The 21817-nt window shown below is 44.5% G+C and overlaps 1 protein-coding gene across 1 annotated transcript in view; it reads left to right on the top strand.

Annotated features, from left to right (window-relative positions):
- The window catches only part of LOC124412525 (protein O-mannosyl-transferase TMTC1-like), a 143739-nt gene that overhangs the window by 67365 nt on the left and 54557 nt on the right, over window positions 1-21817 (top strand). The window contains exon 4 of the mRNA XM_046892469.1: window positions 17471-17544. Coding sequence (XP_046748425.1) covers window positions 17471-17544 — 74 coding nt within the window. The remainder of the gene's footprint in view (window positions 1-17470; window positions 17545-21817) is intronic.

Raw genomic sequence — 21817 nt, 5'->3', positions numbered from 1 at the left:
ACATCCTTTCTTTTTCCTGTCCTCTCTTGTTCGAGGATTAAAAATACTGCACCATACATGTCATTCAAAGACTCGTTGAATATCCGTGAATATCCAAAATTGGAACGAAAACCATATTCAAGATAATAGAAAACGCAAAATACAGTCAGCTTTTTCCCCAAAGACAAAGTGGACGGTTAAGAAAACATACGACGGAGGGAAACTGATAAATAGGTGGGAGGAAAAAACGAAGAATAAAACGTGAGAAGGGAAACAACAAATCTAAGGTTTCGGGGTCCCGCGGGTTGCAGAAAACGTTTGAAGCTGAAACAAAATACGTGATTTTCCACGGATTTTCCGTGACGTAATCAATGGCCCGAGTCTTACGATGGTCCAACGGAGAAACGGCCCTCGCGGTTTGACGTTTCGCGTACTCGTGTATTACTAAAATGTTGTCGAGGGTGGAAATCGGGGTATTACGGAGGGCGAATTTGCGGCAGAATTTCGCCAACCCCGACACACGTGCGGGCGACATTCCTGGTGAACTGAAACGAAAAATCACCGCGCCAGAAAATTCGCGATTTAAAATGTGTTTTGAGTTTCGCGCAGACGCCGCAACACCGAAACCCCGAACGGAGGTCACGGGGTTTTCGAGCCAGGAAAAATCGATCCTGCGGGATTAAGCGCCGGCTAAAAACACGCTAACCGCTATTTTGCGAACTGATGACATTCGCTTGTTCAACCGACAATTTTCGCTCCCGGCCCTTTGCCGTTAAAGGCAATTATTTTCGGAGTGGGTGGAAAAAGTTTCCCGGTTCACACGATGCTCCTACTTTATTCATTGCACCCTTCATACCATCGTCGTGGGCTTTAATCGCGTGAAACTACCTTTAAAAAACACCAACCTTCTCAGAGCGACCATTCCTTCCCCTTGTCAAATAATTCTTGTTACAAGAGAGAAATAAAAGGGATAAAACTTCGCGGAGATGTTCGTTTAACTTCGAATTCTCTAAGCCTGTGAACACATAATAAGTACATTTTTTTTCAATTTCCGCATCAAGGCTGCTGGTATTTTTTCAAAATGAAAATTTTTCAAATCTGCGCCGAGCACAAGACTCGTATAAAAATTCTTCGTTCATATTTACTCTTCAATCCCGATCGCGATCGGTAACCTATACATATAAATACACATACATATATGTATACACATTTCCGTCGCACAGGTATCCCTCAGCCATTCGTTTCCCACCCCTCGGTGATGTTTACGAGCCAACTGCAGAGAGTGTATCGTTGATAAAATTTCAGTTTCCGAGAGCTGCGATTGCCCGCCGAGCCGCCTCGTCAATCCTGACAGAGAAAAAAATTCACCGAGGGTGGCGAAACGCTGACTTTCGAAAATGAGTAGCGCGTGGGTTCCTCTTACGAATTGGAGGAAAAAAAGAACTCCATGACCCGTAGAATCCGTAGAATTTAGTGCCGATCCGAAGTAATTAATTCTTGGTGTATCACGCCTTCGACACAGCCATGCACAAGGGTGAAAAGATCGAACGAACAAGAGTTTGTAGCCTGATTGCCGGTGTAATAAAATCAAAGACCGTGTAGCGTAAAGTCAGGTTTATGCCACTAGCTGCCAGCCGCCGATTCAAGCCACGTTGGGTGATGAAATGAAACCGAAGAACGTCTTTGGAATAAATCTTGTGTAGAAAATAAAACTTTTTACGATGTCCACAAGTCGGTTTTTCCCCTGCAGCCCTTCGATGCCACCGGCTCACCTCTCGCCGGGTCAAGATGAACTCGCATTTCTTGTACGATTAAGGGGTTGCGGTTTCGTCGGGGGGAGTCGTGGATCCCGGCTTGGTAACAGGTTAACGAGACTCGGGCTCGGCTGTTTTTTACGACTTTTATTATAATTAAATGCTAGTTCCTCTCTTCCCGGAGGTGGAAGTGAGGAGGGAGGCAGGGAGAGTGAAAAAGAGTCTCGAAGTCGGTCTGCTTCTGCTGCTGCTGCTGCTGCTACTGCTGCAGACTCCCGGAGTTAACAGTGCGAATTTAAAGTGATTTATTTCTGATTTATGAACTAAGCGCTGAAAGTTCTCTTCGTCCCCGGGTGTTCGCCCGCGAAAGAAGTCCGCTGCAGCACTATGGGAGCCAACTTTAACTCGCCGCATGTGCGCACACATTCATGCCGAGATTATAGATTGTTTTCAATACGGAAAACCGCTGCTTCGGCTATTTTCGATATCGGGAAACTTAGATTGAAATACACGAGCCTCCGTCGTTTCGAGAATAAATTATGACCCCCGAGGCGAGTCACGACTTATTGAAGAGAGAGAAGCTGGGGACTCGAGTATCTGCGATGCTTTTTCCTTAATTCGTTCATCACCGGATACAGTCGCACTTCGGGTATTCATCAGATTTATGGATTTCGTAAGCAGCGAGAATGTGAGGGAATTTTTTTGTCTCGTTTAGTTATAAATAACAGGTTGCAATATCGATTTTTTATTCCGATCACTTCAAAGTGGTAAAAGAAATTAACGCATTCTGAACTTGATCAATGAACATAAATGTTCAACAGATTCAATTGATTTTTGAATAATAGCTTTTTTAAACAAAATATGATTCCATGGATTAAGATCGATTAAATTAGCTAGTAGATTTTCAACCCGCTGAAAGGGATTCAAAGTAGAAAACACATATTAATTAAAGTCTTGTTCGCTGATTGAGTGTTTTACTTTGATCTTTTCTACCGGAGCCTCCGAACACACGACTAAATCCACAGTTCAAAAAGTGTAATAAAGATAAAAGATTGATGCAATGAATTGAGGCACAGCTTCCTTTCAATGTACATGCATATAACAGGTAAAGCTAACGTGAATCGCAAAGCTGAATCAAAACCTCTATTCCCATGAACGGTGGTCGTGATTTGTTCAAAGAGAAGGTGAATCGTGGTCGAAGGCAAGGCAAAACCAACTCCAGGTGCTTCAGAGGTTTCATATCTAGGAAGCACTTGCACGATAGCCCGTTCACTTCTTTCCCGAGTCCCGTGGGTGTTGTCCTTCTTTTTGCCACTTGTAATTACCGGCTCATTCGCACCAGCATCTCGCCCTCCGACTCTTTCCAGGCGTATAGAAGGGTGGAAGAGGGTGGTGGCGTAGCTCTCCATCGCCCTCATCGCACCAGGGCGTTATTACACACCACAAAAGGTGCGCTAGCCACGACCCCGTTGAAAAGTTCGTTATCCTTTTGAAAAGTTGATTAAAGCCACTACTGCTCTCCAGTCCTGCACTGCAGAAGCGCTGAGATGCGATGCTTTACACTTTAGCCCGATCTTCCACGGGGGTGGAGGGGGCGGGGAGTTCGACGGATACTCGTCCAGTTCTGTGGACGCGTGTAAAGCAGAGCCTGCCACGGATAGGCAACAGGGGTAGAGCGGATCTATTGGTCTGCAAAGTTCCCATTCACTTTTGTGAAATTTATTCAATAGTATAATAGATGAAAATTACTGCTTATTCGTGTAAAGAGAGGGGAGCAGCTTTTTCTTCTGTTTTTTCTGTTTTTTTTTTCTCTTACTCTTTTGTGAAACGTATAGCTCACACCGCGCGACTCTTCGTTTTCGGTAGGCGGGTAAGAAATTTTTTATTCAGTAGCGAGTTATATCCACCGGACTTTTATATTCTTTATAATGTATATCCGCTCCCGATCTCAATCATATTTCGAGTCCATTTATCATAAGCGAGTGAGCACACGATAAAAGATGTAAAATGTGAGAGTGACACAAAGAGAATATAAAAAAGAAAAAGGGAAAAAATATTGAATTAATGGTCATTTAAAAATTGAATTACAGACCAAGTGTGCGTAGATATATTATACCTATATACTCTAGCAAATGTATCGTTACTTCAAAGAATATATACGAGGGTAATCGTGGAAAAGTAAAGTAAAATCGATGGATCGTTTGTACGTGTAGGTACATCGGGAAATGTATCTACGCCGTGATATTAATTGAAAACACATTTTATGTTCGATCAATTTACCCCCCGCTTGTGGTCTGTAAAGCATTGTGCGATGCCGTATAGGTGTACCTACTACGCGTCGGGATCTATCGATCATACACAGTCGTCTGGAAGTTTTATTTTCATCCATCCTCTTTTTTGTTTCGTTTGTATATATATAATAATACACTTTTTTTATTCACGGTATTGTCGATACTAGTCAGTCATTGTTAAAGAATAATGTATGGCTGCACAACCTGTGACAGTTTATATACGGCGGAAAACGCGTTGAAACGTTATTTTGAAAGTTATATAATAATATGTACGTATACATGCATAGATATACGAGTATATATATTATATATATAAATACATATATAAATATATATATAATATGCACTCGTGAAAAGCCGCAACGCAACGAGATTACGAATGATTGAAAAGTTAATTGTTTCGCAAGCCACAAAGCCGATTCGTTCGTTCGGTCGTTCACTCTGCGGATTGAGGCTAGATGCTGAGAATTTAAATTGCCTAAGTCATACTATAATTATCATAACGATTATCCATGCAGACGTAAAGAATTGTACGCGAATAAGGTGGCTTTTGGCGAGGAATTAGAGATTCTGTTGGGACGAACGGTCGTATATGTACATACGTGCATGAAAAGCACACGTACGCATCAATACTATGAGGCATAACATAAAAACGCTTTTCCGATTTTCAAATCCCCATTAGGCTCACGGTCAGTTGGAATTATTCCGATTGCGCGTCATTCCGTTCGGCCAATCCTGCAGCAACACAGTTCAGCTGCACTCGCTTGAATTATTCCAAGGGTTCGACATGCAGCATCGATTATGTTATTGAAGAGTTTGAAAACGATGGGGAGTTCGAAAAGGGGAGAGAAAAAAAAGCAGAGAAGAAAAATGGAGTTCTATTACTTAAATAAGGAAACAAAACTGCGAGTAAAAACTGCAAAGGCAAAAAAAGATCCGCGTATATCCGCCCGATAACTGCAGCTGCGTTGCAAATAAATTCGCAATATCCTATACGTATACAGTGTAGGTATTCACCTGCGATTCCACCTATATTTGACAGCGATGCGGAATTGAGGGGAAGATAAATCTGCGCACTCGATTCAGGGATGCGTTTTAAAATGTGAGCGAGGCGCGCGTTGATTTTTATTCGACGGGCATGCATGGACTAAACTTGAAAAAGCGATATTTCGTGGGGTGGGAAGCTTGAAGGGAAATAAAGACAGGCAGTGGTCAAAAAGAAATCGGAATAACGCGTGGTTTAATCGTTTGCACGCTCATAAAAAACGGGTAAAACAGAGGTAAAAGAAATAAAATAAACAATTCTACGAAACTTGCACCAAACTAATTACAAGATCCCGTATTTCACGGATGAACAGTCCAAGAGTGGCACGAAGTTAACTAGAAAACGTGAAGCGCTGAGCGGTGCTTACAATCAGTCGACCACCCTTGCCAAGACGTAATGTCGGAGAGATTTTGGTCTTCCACGATCGAAACCGAAACACGTGAGTGGGATAATCCAGGAACCTCATGCACGTCGGCATTCACTCCCTGATCCTGGATGAGGTTCGGTTCCGAGAACGCTTGCAAGCTCTCAGAGAGATTCTTCGCGGAATTCCTGGCCGGGCTGAATCCCTCCAACCACGCCGTAGCGCATTAGTCGATGACTTTGATAACGCGATTCATATCCATCCTTAGGGGCGGAACGCTGAGCATCCGCGTTGCGAGGATCGTCGGAGGCTCGAGTAGCGTTGTTTCCGTAGCGGAGGATCACCGGGCGCATTGTATCATATCCGACAAACTCGAATTTACGGCAGGATGAAAGGCCATGCTTGAGTGTCGACTGGTGCTCGAGGAGGGTGGAGACCCGGGAAGAGGAACCAAGAGAGAGAAAAGGAGGGGGAGGAAAATTTACGCCCTATGACAAGCGCGGCTTGTAACGAATCCATTCATACCCCTGCAATCCTTTCGAGACGACTCTCCCGCGTCTTTCACCCCGTTCGCATCGAACTAATACTGCCGACTCCAGACTCCGAGCGACGACGAGCTTTTACGAGAGGTTTCGCCTGCATCCGGGAAAACTTTCCTCCGGTTAGTTCCCCGGTCGGATCTTTCTCGGGAGAAGATTCCTCTCCCATTATTCATACACCTAGGAGGTTAGAGGTACTTCGGTTGATTGCCTCCTGCACTTTTCATCATACCCGGTCAATTTTCCAACGGCATTGCGAATTCTTACGCGCGTTACAGCGTAGCTGCTGCATAATGGCTTCGGAGTTCAGGTTACATCGATCGCTCAGAGCCAATCGGTTTAGCGACGGCAGATTGCTTTCATCTCCGACGGTCTAGGCGGGCCTGGGTGGAGCCTAATCGTCTACGAATATTCCATCCATGTTGTACCATAAATATGCATACCTAAGTAAGTATATATGGTAATGCCTCCTCGCTTGCCGACAATGTACCTTATACAGTAGCCTATATCGCTAACGATCCAACCGTGTATCTAATGTGCCAGTCTCATCTTCCCACCCACCACGTTCCATTGCTCCCGAAGTACTCCAGGGTATCAAAATGGAAGGTATCGGCTAATAAGTACCTAAGATTCGGGGGCTTTGTCTGTTTGTCAATTTCAACGAGAGAGAAAAAGGGACTTTGACAAGATTGCATATCGTGAAAGGTAACTCGCTTCGAGAAATATATCGCGCTGTTCGATTTCATCTCAAATTTGGCTTACATCCTCTAATTGCGATCTATAATTCAGTACTTAGCGACGGAGTCGGCAGGTAAACATCACCGTATCTCAACCACACGGTGTATAAAATGTAAATCCTGAGTTGAACGGTAAACCTGTACATCCGGAGGTTTTTCATCGTGACGAGAGCGGGTAGTAATCAAGGGTGCCAGGTACACGTACATACATTGTACATCCATATTTCATCATCACGCTTATGCTACTCGTAAGCTCGAATCCAGCTTAACTCTTCTCAAGGCCGGATGGGGACGGAGGTCGTTTCCGGTAACGCGCGTCCAGGCGCTAAAAGGGTCCCGCGTGCAGGGCGAACAGGGTTGGCGCTACCCTGACGCCCGGTAACCGTGGCGAGGAAGCAGCGCATTAGTCAACATAACTCAGTTGCTATCACGGGCGGAGCAGTATGTAAATGTTTGAGTTGTTAGAACGCCGCGGCCCCCGTTTCTAGCCTGCAGGCTTCGCACCGCGAGCCCTTACTCCAGATAACCATCTCCACTTCCACTTCCACTTCCACTTCCACATCGACATCCACTTCCACTTACACCGCCACTTCTACTTCCACTTCCACTTCCACCCCCAGCCCAGCCCGACCACCCTGACTCAGCCGGCACTCAGACAGCTTCCAGCCTGCCGGCCGGGCCGCGTCGTAATCAGACGCCATCGTTGAAGCGGTTTACGCCACTCCGCTTCTGCAGCACATAACCGCGGTTAACTCGGCCGAGGCAGGTGCTTATGCCCCTTTCGGTCTGACGAGCAATTCTTATAACGAGGACGACACCTCGATTGTTTTGTACACATCGAGGAAGCTGCTTTGTAGTATCCAATTGCGTTTTCGGCCTGTTTTCCGCGCTTGAAAAGTCGCCTGAATCACGCCGGACGATAAATCAGTCCTGGACGTTGCGGTAAAGATTTTAGGCGACCACCTGCCAGCAGTAAAAAGTTGCGGGAACCCTTTTCTCAAGCTCCTCTAAAGTCTCGAACAATCCGAGCTCAACCCTCGAGAATCACCCCTTCCTTGGGATGTCCCGGTAAGTTCATCCGACCAAGATCCACCGAGTGCGGGGAGTTTAGGAAACCCCTTGTGGTTTCGAACCCTCGGAAACTGGCCGGTTTTCATATTCCTCGTAACATTTTTTCACCCTCAAGTATACCGAGCAATTTCAATTCACCGGTTCAGCGAACTACAAAACTTTCTTTCTCCCAAGGGAGTTCAGAAGTAGTGGCTACATTTTGGCATCAATTCCGCGTGATGATTTCGGCAGAGTTTTAAATTTCAACGGCAAAAAAGCTCCCCCTCCTCAGACATGTATACGACATAGTGAGTAATTCAGCAGAGAAACGTGATATATATGAGAAAAGCGCCGTGAAGCTCAATTGGGCAAATAATCAGTTTGATCGGGCGATATAAACGCCTTTGATGGCGCGCTATTCTTGAGTCGCGACACGCTCAAAGTGCAGGGCGAGTATCCGAGAGTCAATCTCGAACAAATGGAGAAAGGCGTTTGATAGCTGACCAGAGTGGTCGTCGCGCTGTCCATTACCTCCAGTTGGACGTTTCATTAACGGATATTGCTCCAGAGAAGTATCCGGCTTGTTTCCCCGCAGGGACAGGACGACTCGTCCTCGTTCAAGAAAATCGTCCTCCTTCCTCCGTCAAGTCGGTGCACTTGTTCTTCCGAGTAGCCGTCCACCCTGGGAGCAGATCTCGACAAAGCATCGCGCGGGGTTTTCCGATCGCTTTGGGCACTTCGTAATCCGATTCATTCGTCTATCTCACATTTTTTATTATCCTAGTATATATTTCCAAGCACCCACCACCCCGCCGCATACGTGAAGGGGCAACCCCTTTCGGGGGTGAGATTCAGCCGGGACAGATTTATTTCGCCCGCGAATTGTGGGAGAGGAAATGAAACTTGAGGCAGATTTTGTCGCATTTTTTACACGTCATTTTTCCGCAAATCGAGATCCACCGCGGCACCGTTCCGCGGTGATGAGGTGGGATGTGGCTGTACGGTTTCACCTCGGCACCTTACCTATTTCGAGGTAATTTCCATTTTGACGACGGCTTATTACTTTCGTTTTCTTTTTCTTCTTCTCCTTCTTCTTCTTCTACCTCCTTTCTTCCTTTCCTCCCTGCCGTTTTTTTTTCTTCTTGCTTTTTATTATTCTGCTTTTACAACTGAGGGGGAATATTGTGGCTAAATTTCGTTTACGAGAAGGATTCACTGCCAGCATCGGGCCGCACCACCCCGCTAAATGTGCCCTAGCTTTCGTCTTTACGATAGAAAATCCCCTTCAAGACGAGAGCTTCCCCTCGTTTCAGACACCCTATATTTTCTCCCTGACACGGATTTTCTGTTCTTTGCATTCAACTATCTCTAAGATAGTTTTCGGACAATGGCAAGAGTTCCAATTCACCATGGCATTGCGAGACTCAGAGAGAGCTTCGTCGTCTTTGATTTCAATCAGTCATAAGCTGTGCCAATAGTGCTACCGAGCATTGATTGATTGTTAATGAGCTTCGATCCTTTTGATTGACCCTAACCGACGTCGAACACCTTAATACTTCGTACGAATTGAAGCGGTGGGAATTGGGGTGGTTTCAGAAAGGCCTAAACTGTCACCCCGACTCTAAAGTCGCCATCGCGTCTAGTTTATAGCCATGGCTGGGTACTCGAGAGGCACGGCAAGGTTATGGGACCAAGACCACGGTCGCCCCGGACAAAGGGCAGTAAAACCTTGCGGAGAGAAGTTTCTTAGCCTAGCCTCGTGCGCAGCAGAGGGATGAGTAGACCGAGAAGACAGAACCGGGGAACCTTGAGGGTGAAGGTCGGAGGCCGCGTGCCACCCCCGGGTATTATTTACCCTCCTTTGCGAAGTAGCTGCCGCGGTGTCGCGTACATATAATTTCGCGTTTGTTCCCAAGACCCGTTTCCCGATTCCCGGAACCAACTGGTCGTTCCCCCTGGCGCAGGCTGGGCGGTAATTCACACATGGGTAATTACACGGGGCTTTCGCTCTCTCTCTCTCTCTCTCTCTCTCTCTCGCATCGGCCGAGATGAACCGCCGATCCATCTATATGCTCTGCAGGCTGTGGCTATGATAGTGCGAGGCCGGTGAGGCAAAATCCCAGTGGTCACGTTAGTGTATCAGCTCAGGATTTACGCGTACTATACATGATATCCTTTCGCATCCCTCAAGGATCCCGCCATTACGGAAGAGGATGGGCACGATAATCCCGACCGCACCTGCTCAGTCATTTCCTATCCCACGGGTCCTCCCCAAATCAAAGAGGGATGAATCTTTCCCATATGTTATACGCAGCATTGTCGGTACCGCGGAAACGCCTGGTGATTTCGATAAGTTTCAACTTATTCGATGATCCGACTTGAAGAAAGTCAACGTAAATTTGAAGTATATAATACACTTACCACTTCAAGTTCAATTGCGTGATAATAATGCTCGCGCTTCTTTTTTTTCTTATCACTTCTTACTCTAAAGGGGTACTCGTTTGCCTTTTATATCAACTCGTTTCATAAACTTCTCAACCGCTGGCTGGATAACTTTCACGAGCAAAGTCAAGATATTGGATGTAATAAAAGGGGAGCATTTGGATAATGACCATTTTTTTAAGAAGAAACTTGATGTAGCTGTTGGTATATTAAACTTTTTAATAGATTCACATTCTGAATTCCATAATAACTAGTAAACACAGGTAGCTGCACGACGGTTTTGTGCTCCCCGGATGAATTCAATATCAATGTCATGTGATCGAGTATTGATAACGGTACATCAAGGTGTTTCATAAAAAAATAACGTGCGTTCAAAAACATTTTTAAAAAATGTGAAAAAGTGCAAAATCTGATGTGCGCGACCTTCCACACAACGTATAACAAACTTTTCAGGGGATGTCACACTGGAAAATCGCAAATTGTTTTTTTTCGAAACACCTTAACGTACATCCTCGGGTATAAACTTCGTCCTGCAGGTTCAGGGCTCAGACACTGTCTACTTAACGCACGTCCGCTGGAGCGGAGCATCGACGGAGGTTTCACGGTCTGTGACTCGAAGCTTGTGGGTTTTCCTTCGGTCCGACGGCCCTGCAACCCTTTATCGTCGTGTCCTGGGCCGAGGCCTGAGAAGCCAAGGGGACCGTAAAGGAAACATTCCGTGAACGACCTGTGGCAAGCGCCAGTTTAATTTATCCTGAAACCACGGGCCGCCGCACGCTGCCCGCCTGGCATCTGGTCCTTCCTTCGTCGTCGCTAGCGAGAGTAACAGGGTAGAGGAGAAGAAAGGAAGAGAGGGGGAGAGAGAAGGCATATCCCGCACTCTCGCTCTCTCCTTCGCTCGCAATATACGTTGAATATACACACCGATACGGCAACGACATCGTAACCACGAAATGGCCGGCGGGTTGGCTAACCTCCCGACGCGGCGTCCCGACCTCGTATCCGTTGGCCCTCGTCGACCCACGACCACCCTTTCCATTTCGACTCAGTCCCCTCGGGCAGACCACCCCCTCCCCCCCTCTCTATCCTCACCCCTTCCCGCCATCGCTATGCTACTTAATATTGTAGCAGGATTTGTTAAACCTACTGGGTTATACACCTTCTATACATATTCTATTCCTGGTTATCTCGGTTAGCCCATCATTCGAGCCTTCGAATTGGGTCACGTGGCTTCGACCTGCCCATCTACACCCCCGTGATATCGCCGGCCCATCGCCCACAGGGACACTTTTCAAGACCGAGATACACCTGCCAGAAATATTATTACAACGTTCTTTGGATCGATTCCTCAGATTTCGAACCTTCCTTTGAGCGTGGGGGTGTAATTAGGAACTTTGAAAAATTTTTAATTGACTTTTGCCGTAATCGAATGATCGGCCTTGAAACGGTACCTTGTTACCGCATTTTCGCGGAACGATTCTGAATTATAAATTGAACGAAAAACCTGAAAGAGTACTGAGAGTATGATAGTAACTATAAGATGGAATTACACTAGATTCGACGATATCCTTACTCGTTAGACGACCTGAACAGCGTGGAACTCGTGACCTAGTAAGAGAAGATATAAGTATCAAAAGTATTTCCAAAATTCTCCTCAGTTTCAAAAATAGCGTTTCATTAAACCTCGGCTTACTCTTGCGACAGCAACTTCCGGCATTTCTTTTCTATCGCAAAACCAAGAATACCATAGGAGTGAAATAGGACCTGAAAAATTGCGGTGAACATGGTAGTTCTGGGCGAACGAGGATCGGGGGTGGGGTGTACAAGGATAGGTGCAATATCCATCGACACAGAACAATGTCTAGGCCATTGCTAGCGAGTGTAGAAGTAGGAGCAGAGGATTCGAGCACAGGATATTTCGCAGGAGGCTGACATACCTCGGTCGTTCGACCAGAATCGTTGTCGAGAACGAACGAATTCCGGGAAGAGAAGAGAAGAGAAGAGAATGGAAGGAGAGGCCGGGGTGGGGTGGGGGGGTACGACAGAGCTTTGTCGGTCGACGAAATTATTTGAAACTCGTCGTCGTTCGCACCGTAGGTATACGTATATCGGCACCGCTTTCCCCGCTTTCCGCTGCAGTGGTACTCGAGGATGTTAATGGAACGAGGAATTTCATTTTGCGTTTCGTTTCCTTTCATTTTATTTTATTCCATTTTGTTTAATTTCGTATCGTTTCATTCCATTTCCAAACTTCGAACCCCGACCCGTTGATTGCCCCCTACCCCCTACGGCCATACCTCATGTCTGTATGTATACACATGTACACATTCGAGGACCCAATCTGCGAAACGAGACCTCCAACCTCGCGATGAAATGACCAAAAAACTCGAGTGTGCCGTGATATTATTATTCAAATTTCATTCGGGATATTCGGTCCTTTAACCCAGGCAATAGGGACAATGCCGTTTCGCTCGAATATCCCTTTGTCATTCGATCGCCAAGGGTGCTAGAAATTAACACCAGGGCGTAGCTGCTGCTCAGATCGAAGGAGACAAAGTGAACACAAAACGAAACCGACTCATGTTTCTTCGGTCGCGATTCGGAAAATTATCGATTCAAACTATGTAGATTGTAGACATATGATATGAGCTATATATAGGTTTCAATGACATTGCGATGACTGATCCTGCACCTTGACCTCAGTCTGTTCCCGATTTCATCTCACCCTGGAGCTAGACAACTTTTTGCCGTGATTCTCTAGCTGCCTGAAGCGCCTCGTCAACTCTCGATCAACAGATTCGTCGATACAAGGGATCGTTTGTCTTCCCGAGTAAACGCCGGCCCAGCAAATACCCGTGGTTGTGTGCAACCGTGGTAAAAGCTCCGAGCTTTCGTTCAGCTGTGTTGACATTTTTCTGATATTCATGATCGATATATATATATATATATATATATATATATATATATGTTCTACCGCGTTAGTCTAGTTTGACTTGAAAATTGTAGCCACTTATACTGCGTTCCGAATCGACCGTATATTAGTGGTTTATGATTGTTTCTTTTCTCTTTGTTCGCTAGCACGAGCTTCTGCTCAGGTGTCAAAGACAGGTCTGCGTCGATCGTTCAATCACTCCGAAGATTGGCCTGTAATACAAGGCTGTTGTACTTCGCAGCGTGAGAAATAATGACCGGAAGCAATGGAAAAACAATCGAACTATACGATACTACAAAACAGCAGCCTTAAAGTACTTCGAGAGCTTACACGCGTGTTTCTGTAAATGAGGAATAACTGAACGTGTGGCAACTTTGTCGAAAAACAGAAAAATCATGTATTTCCAGGGATCAGAGATCCGCGTATACACAACAACGAAACAAGTCACGGGTGAAAGACACGTCTTATCCATAAGTTCCACAATGTACGTCTCCACCCCCTGCGGAAGCCGGTCGTGCAAACAATTATTTTGACGAGTGTGCCGTATTTGAGGGATGCTTGGCTGTCGGCATTTCCTCACATTTCCCGCACCTACATATATCCGGCATTCCCCCATAACCATAGGTATTTGTTTAGTTGAAAAAGATATTCCTCGTTCTCAGGGTGTTTTCCGCGAGGCATTATAGCGAGGGATTGTGACACACTCGTATGCCTCGAGAGAGAGAGGAAAAAGTAAATAAGAATAAGAAGAAGAGAAAGAAAAAAGAGAAAAGAAAGAGGAGGAACACTTTCGCGCACGAGGAATTGATTGCACTTGGCACAAAGGCGCTTCGAGAGTTTAAACAACCCCGCAGCTCTTCGAGAAGCATGCTGCAGGATAATGAAAAGGATTCAACGACGAGGGCGAAGAGGGCCTGGAAAGTCAAGAGTCAGTAGTCCTCGAAAGCGATCTCGCGTTTCGAAACCTGGATCATAAATTAACGTCACCAGCTATTTTGGAAATTGGATCCCCGGCCGACGGTGGCCGCGATAAATCTGCCCGGCCGGCTGGAAATTTATCAAAGAAGAGGCAGCAATCTCTGTTATCTTAAGTAGAAGCGGGAAGAAGCACTTCTCCCGGGGGCTAGGCATGCTATCCACCCCTCTCTCCACCCCCTTTCTCTCTTTCGACCCCGTCGACGTTGACGGAGTACGAATGCTTGACCGCATCCCCTGGATGACCACGCCACCCTTCGTCGAGAGTGCGCGCGACCCCCGCATGAGTCGTGGAAAATTCAAAAAGGCAAGCCTCCCCTTATGCGGGGACGTGGATTAGGACCATGAGACGGCTATTCAGGCGCAGAGTTTTTTGGTGTTTCAATTAAAAGAAGAAAAAAAGGATGTATTGAAAGGGAGCGGAAAACAGAGGGGAGATTTCGGTGCAAATAATGTATTCAAGGATTTTTGATGCGGCGGTAGAAGGAACAAGCGGCTCTAGACTAGCCCTCTAACTTCCCGCTCTCACACTGCAGGTTTCAAGCTTATAAAGAAAAAAAATAATAATTTACAATCAGAATTTCGAACTATAAATTCAGATTCGTAATTAACGATTTTAAAGTACTTGGACACCATATTACATGAAAATATGAAAATTTTTTGTTATTTTGAACCACTGTAATGGATTCACTATTACAAGTTTTGGGTCTGACCTTGGATTCGTTATCGGTGACCCAAAACACCTTCATCTACTAACTTCTACCAAAATTGGAGTTTTTTTTCAATATATTGGATTCGCCTGACTTCAGATCGGTGATTAGCCAAAAAAAACAAGCCGGCGAGTATCAATTTTTACAAAAATTCTAATATTTTCAATTATTTATTCAGCTCATTGAATACGCCAAAATTAAATTTTGCAAATTTGACTTTTGATTCGTGATTAGTGGCGCAAGAAACCTCAAGGTACCAATTTTCCTTCAAATCCATTCATCCATTCTTAGGTTATCATAATTTGTATTTGATTTTGTTGAATTTTGATATTTAAATAATTGAAAAACTACCAAACCGATCAAAGACAAAATCTAATCAGTTCTAATTTTGGAAAAGTCGCCTAGATTGAGACTAAACCGTTAAAATTCGGTAACTCATTCTCAAGATATTGTCGGACAAACAAAAAGGTCGGAGATGATTCTCCAGATCTGGAAAGGTCGAGATCTAGTGAAAAGTCAACTTTTCATTTTACGACTGATTACAATACTTGATACTTTCTCGGAAAACAGAGAAACGGGAAGTTAAAATAGGGGCCAAGTGATAGAAAATATATATACATACATATATACTAGGGTGGCGCAAGAAAACCGACTATTTTTTTTTGTTGAATCTCGTGTGATAAAATGTCAGTTTTTGATGTTTTAAGAGCCCACTCCAAAGGACAGTTCAAAAAAAAAAAATTTTCAGAGGTCACTCCACATTTTTTAAAACGTCAGGAATCGTCAAAAATCGATTAAAAAAAAAAAAAAATTCTCTTGTTACGGTAAAATTTTATAGACAAAAAAAATAAGTATCCGAAAGTTTTAGTTCAAAATTTGAATTTTTAAAGGTCGCTCATAATTTTTTGGTGCATTTCTTTAGATCTTTTCGAGCGACCTTTTAATATTCATATTAAAATTTCATACATTTTTTTTCTTCAATTTAGTAAGAAAGAATCGATAACAATATACCACGACATCGATTAAAAATCAAACAAAATACTGAAAATATAATTTTTTTAATTTAACTTTATGACGATTTTTAACATTTTAAAAAATTTGGAGCGACCTCTTAAATTTTTTTTTTTCGATCTGTCCTTTGGAGTGGGCTCTTAAAACATAACAAACTAACATTTTGTCACACGAGACTGAAAAAAAAAAAAAAAAAAAAAAAAACAGTCGAAACGCGAATGCGGAGGGGTGGTGGACTTTTTTAGGGATGCTATGCGGACGAGGACTCGGCCGCGATTCGACCCTCGGCCCAGCTGTCCGGGGCTGAGAGGTCCTTCGGCAAGCTTCGGTTATCACTCACTGGTGGCCCGGCATCAATAATTCGGCAACCCCTTATCTTGTCGGCCACCTTGTTTGCCGACTGCCGAGCACACCGAGCCGGGATCCGGCTCGCCAGGCTTTCCGGGATTTCCTTCGAATAGGATCCAATTTCAATCTGTCGTCCCGTAATGCCAGACGTACGTGGCGTTATTTTAGGTCCTCCCACGCCCTCGCGTATAACCTTTTACAGGTGCCCACCCCATCCTCGAACCCTTGATACTTGTACGTTTCGGCTTTATGCGCGCGACGCTGAAAATTCCCGCGAAATATTGGTTCGTAAAAATATGCAAGTACGAATATACCTAAATTTTTCGTTCATTCGCGTCACCGTAATAAGAATTCAAAATTCATTCTAATTCATATTAATATATTTCTTTTCATTGCAAAAAAATTCATATATTTCATTCAAGTATAAAAATGATTAGAATAGGGATGAAATATTATGTTTGAGTACGGAATTTTCAGTCAAATCCGGTTCGGTGAACAATGATAAAGAATCCTGTTCGGGTACGAGTCTTAGAAAATATATCGAGGCGAGGGGGGTGGGAAGCACTTCCGTAAATAAGAATGACTACGTTGGCACCCACCTACGTCGAAGTAATATTCGCGACGTCGAATTGGCAAATGTATACAAATATAACGTACACAAGTACATGCAGGTGGTTCATATTTAATGTCACGATCGATGGGGAATGTGTCTCGCATACGTGTGTTCAGGTTGGTTAGCACTCGAGCACCTGGCGTAAGCGCGAGGAGGAAGGGTAAATGGAGGCGACTCTGAGGTGGGAAGTACAGGCTTCAAAAACCGGTCTCGAGACATTTTCATCACGCACATGTGCTTTTACGCCTACCCGTACAAACGCAGACGTATATCCTCGAGGAAATCTATTTTTGTATGGAAATTTATCTGAAGGTGTATCCTCAAGGAATGTGTATTATCGGTAAATGTATACGTGTATACGTATATCTCAGGGGAATTGAAAATGGAGATCTGCTTTCAATTTCTCCGACATATATATTCCTCCGCGATACTTTTTCGCACGTATATACGGTAACTCTCTCTCTCTCTCTCTCTGTTTCTCTCTCGCTACGTACCTCCATCTTTCTTTCCAAACCGAATTCAACGGATTTCAAACGGAAGTATTTCCAATTCCACATGTGACGAGGCTGACTTGTGACGTTAAATTCCAGCTCTCATAATTAGCAAGGGTGAAATCTGACCGAACGCATTTGTCGCACCCTCGTCGAAGACTTAAATTTTTTTTTTCTTCTCTGTTCCAGGTTACCGGGATTGTCGGGAGAGCGGATGTGCTTGCCTGTATTTTCTTTCTGCTGTCTTTCCTGGCCTATCACGGGTGAGTGAATTCAAAACCAAGCGGAGCTACGCAGCTAATTTAATAAACCATTTCCGACTGGAAAACACGCTGTCGATGGATTTCCCGGGGGTGAGACGAGTGACTGTGGGGAAAACGTGTAGTCAATGTGGATTTATCTCCCGAGGGTCACTGCCCTTCGAACAAAACGGATTTCAACTTTTGGCTATATCCATCCACCTTGCATGGTTCCCGAATAAATATTATTTAAGTACCCGAAGTCAAGGGCAGCACCAAAGAATTGTATTCATTTCTCCTTCGCTTTCTATTTTTGCCTATCTTTCTTTCACCGGATAAAAGAGACGCGATACAAATCAGTGTAACATGTTTTTGAAAAGTAGAAAACCAAGACGATGGGAAAAACAGGCTAGAGCACAAATAAGGGTTGAAACTCATAAAAAAGCCATTTTCGAAGTAATTTCTTTTTATCGTTGCGGGAAAAAAGTCTCATGTACTTACCGTCGAATCCTTAATCAATGTCGCACCATATTCCAGACACAGAAGACACACAAGACAGGTGAAACTCACTTTCGTCCACAAAAAAACTTCACATCGTCACTTGGGAGTCGGATAATAAACAAGAAGATCGCTGAAGCTAACCTTGAGCAACCCGAACACCAAACACTCGACCGCAACTTTTCATAACGTGTAGCCAAGCAGACGGATTTTCGAACACTGTTTCAATCGCGCTAAGCAATGTAGCTTCGAGCGCTTCTCACGCTGGCGCAAAATCGGAATCTCAAAGGTCGTTCGTGACACTTCAACAGGCAACACACTTCCAATGCGTATCACATTTGTACCACGGTTCACAGCATGGAACAGGTTCGGCTTTACGGTCATCGATGCCTGATTTCCCGGGCTTATTTTGATCCAGCAAACTCTGTCCTCTCATGATCTTGGTTTAACCGATGAAAATAATTACCGCGGAATGATCTTCGCCCCTGTACCTTCAACCTTAGGTATGTCGCGTTACGGCACGAGAGGAGCTTCTTGGTAAGCCGAGGTCCTCTACTCAAAATGATTAAGCCAGATGGTCCATAAAACAGTCACTGCAGGATCCTCGCGGATAGTGAAGGAGGGTGTGAACGATTATCCGTACTCGTACTTGAAAAGTGATGGTTCTGTTGATAGACGCTGGATATGAGCTGCTCAAGCTTCGTGTAGAGAAATGTTTTCCACACAGAGGTCGAACTCTTCCAGGTACCAAGTGGATATAAACACGGATGTGTAAGCTGCCAGGGGAGAAAAGCAACGTGCAGTCATGCGAGCCGAGCAAACGAGACTGTGTGAATTACCAGAGATTTTGCGCATCAAAGCAGAGCGCATCGCCCATTCGAATGAATGGCTGCGGCTCTCTCGCTTATTGTCGATAAGCTTATACCGCAACTTGTGCTTATGCGTGGCTCCGACAAGTGTCATCGCTTAGAGTCGCTTAACGGGCCTTGCTAACATCGCGAGAAAATGCCGCAAAAGTGTCGAGTGATCGACAGTTTCTCGCTGTTTTTAATTCACCTTTTAGAACGGATGCTCGACGTTACATTTTCAGCAAGATTTGTTGAAGAACGATTTTAACCGTCTCGACGAAATTCCATCAACAGATCTAATTCAACTGTATGAAACACTTAATTTAATAATCTTTGCCAGAAAATTTTTTACCTCACTTTTTCACTCTTTCTCCTTGAGAGACGCGAATAAGCTTTCGGTCCGAAAAGTTTTAGGTCCTTAAATTTCAGTCGAGTCACATTTTTCAAGGAAAATATTGAAAACTGAATACATTATACGAAATTCATTACTCTACCGAGAGCAATAAAAGGTTCGCGTCTATCTTGCAAGTCGAAAATAGAAACCCAATATTTTTTCTCGTCTGTTTTTTGGCTACTTTCAAATCGTCTCGAGTGAAAATAATCAGTTTCATTTCACCTGGTGCTGCAATAATGCACTCCTCAATTATTTTGCGTGAATAAGAAACCACAAAAACGTTTTGAGATTGTACAACAAAAAAACTAGTATAAGAGAAAACGGAAAGTTAAATACGGTGCAAATATTATGGCCATAATGTGTCGGAGTAACGCCTGAAAGGGCATAAGAGTGAACCGGGGGGTATAAAATCGCATTAATATTCTCAGTTACTTAGTTAATTTATCGCGCGAAGCGTTTACGTGTATGCTTGTACATGTATGACGTATGCGTGCGTAGGTCGAAGCCACGGCTCATGCATACCAAACAATAAACCATAAATATCTCGCCGCTATTGCCAACAGACTCTGGCAACGGTGAGCCGCAAGGGCGGAGGGGAAGGAACCTAAGCCCCCCTGGTAATTCATAATGTTGAGGCTATATTTTCACATTTTACTCCGCTCATTGAGAAAACAATGACGGGACTTAGGTGGGCGTATTGCGCTCACGCTAACCGTACATGAAATCGCGAATCACTGACGTCTGCAATGGTCAAGACTTTAAAAGCGCGGTAACCGATCCCCGAGGTAATTTAAAAGTTATTAGTATAAACAATTACTCGGAAAGTTGAGGTGCAGATTGTTAAAACAAAAATATATTACAATTTTTATTCTATTTGTTTTATTGCGCGATAGAAAGTAGAGACGGAGTAAGGAGGTGGTACCTTTAAAGTTTCATAAAAAAATTCACTTTTTCAAAATGTTTTTTAAATAGTAAAAAATGACTTTTACAAATATTATTAAGCATTGCGAAATTTTTTTTTCCGGGATATCTGAAAATCATTTTTATTTTCTTTGGTTACAATTACAAAAAAAATAAATATATTTGGCGTATTTGAGTCCTCGAAAACTAAGCATTTCTTTTATCTAATTCCAGTAATTTTTATTTCTATCGTAACTTTCTGGGCTGATTAATTTCGATATAAAATTCTTCATCGAGTTTGGTACAAGAGTGGGAAACGCTATAATTTTTTTTTTAAATAACGTTCATTATTTTCAACGGTAAAGACGTTTCTCCCCATCGTTTCGAGATTCTAGTCTATATATACCCTCGCTTGTTTCGTCACGGGAGGCGAACATCCGCAGTCAGAGTAGTCAGACAATTCGGGGATAAGGATGATGGATTTCTGGGGTGTGTATAATCCCGGTAAACTTGGCTTTCGGGCGTACATCAACCCGCCGGTGGGTTGCGTCGGAGGTGAAACGCGGCGTCGCGACGCCACTGCAAGGCTGACACCTGCCAGCCCTCGAAACAACGGATCCCATTCATTCTCATGAGTGCGAAGGCGGTGTGAAAATTATAAACTAAACTAATTTACCAACCTAGCAAAACCGGGGCAGGTGACTCGAGATTTACTAAAATACGTTCCACCCCGTAGCCGGAGGATCCGGGGATCCCGTCGACGATTTTCGCACGCGTATAGCGCCCGGCATCCTTCATCCACGTTCCACCGCCCCCGGGACGAAATATTTTAACGATAAATGTTGGCGAGCTCCTGTAAGCGACAACATTTCGTTCCCCAATCGCAGAGTAATTTTCCCGGAGGGGCGAATTCTGCGTGAAAGACGATCGTCAAGCGGGGGAAAACGTGAAGTCAAATCGCAGTCTCCGTATTCCTGCGGCATCCAGGATTCCGGAGACGAAAAGTGTCTCCGTGATCGACTCGAGAGTCGGAAACGAACGGAAATACACACCGGGAGGGTAGAGTCGAAACAAAGCTTCCTCCAGACGGATTTGATCCTCTTACAGGCTTAACACGCAGTTGGAGATGAGGAGAAACAAATGGGACACGCAGTGCAGGATAGGATGACGCCGGAATATTAACCATTCGCTCGTTTTATTCTACGCGTATACGAGTAGGAGAAGCGAAAGGGAGAAGGAAGGGCAGGGGGTGGGGAAAGGGGCACATGAATATTTTCAGGAATAAGTAAGCGGTCGGAGCTAGAGAATAAGGCAGTCGGAGCTCGAGCGGTCGCCGAGCGAGGCAAATGAGGGAAGTTGAGAAAAACAGCCCCTCTCTCTCCCCACCCCCCCTCTCCATCCCTAGCCGTGCGCGCGCCCTGAGTAATGGCAGGAGCAAAGAGAAGTGTGTCAACCGTCGTACTTTCGAGTGATGAATCGCGCCGCCCGCCCCCCATGCCCCCCGAGGTGGGAAGGTGCCAAGAGACGTTCAGTGCCTCAACGCCGGAAATTCAACGAGTCTATCTAGTATTTCATCCTCTTTGTAGCTGCCTTTCCTCCCTAATATTCCCCTCAGGGCAACCTGCAGAAGAGCTACCGGCATTTACTTACAAATTTA

The sequence above is a fragment of the Diprion similis genome, chromosome 11 (genome assembly GCF_021155765.1).
Source record: "Diprion similis isolate iyDipSimi1 chromosome 11, iyDipSimi1.1, whole genome shotgun sequence".
In the NCBI taxonomy this organism is placed as follows: Eukaryota; Metazoa; Arthropoda; class Insecta; order Hymenoptera; family Diprionidae; genus Diprion; species Diprion similis.
The sequence above is the reverse complement of the archived record's forward strand: the minus strand, read 5'-3'. Positions and strand labels throughout refer to the sequence as shown.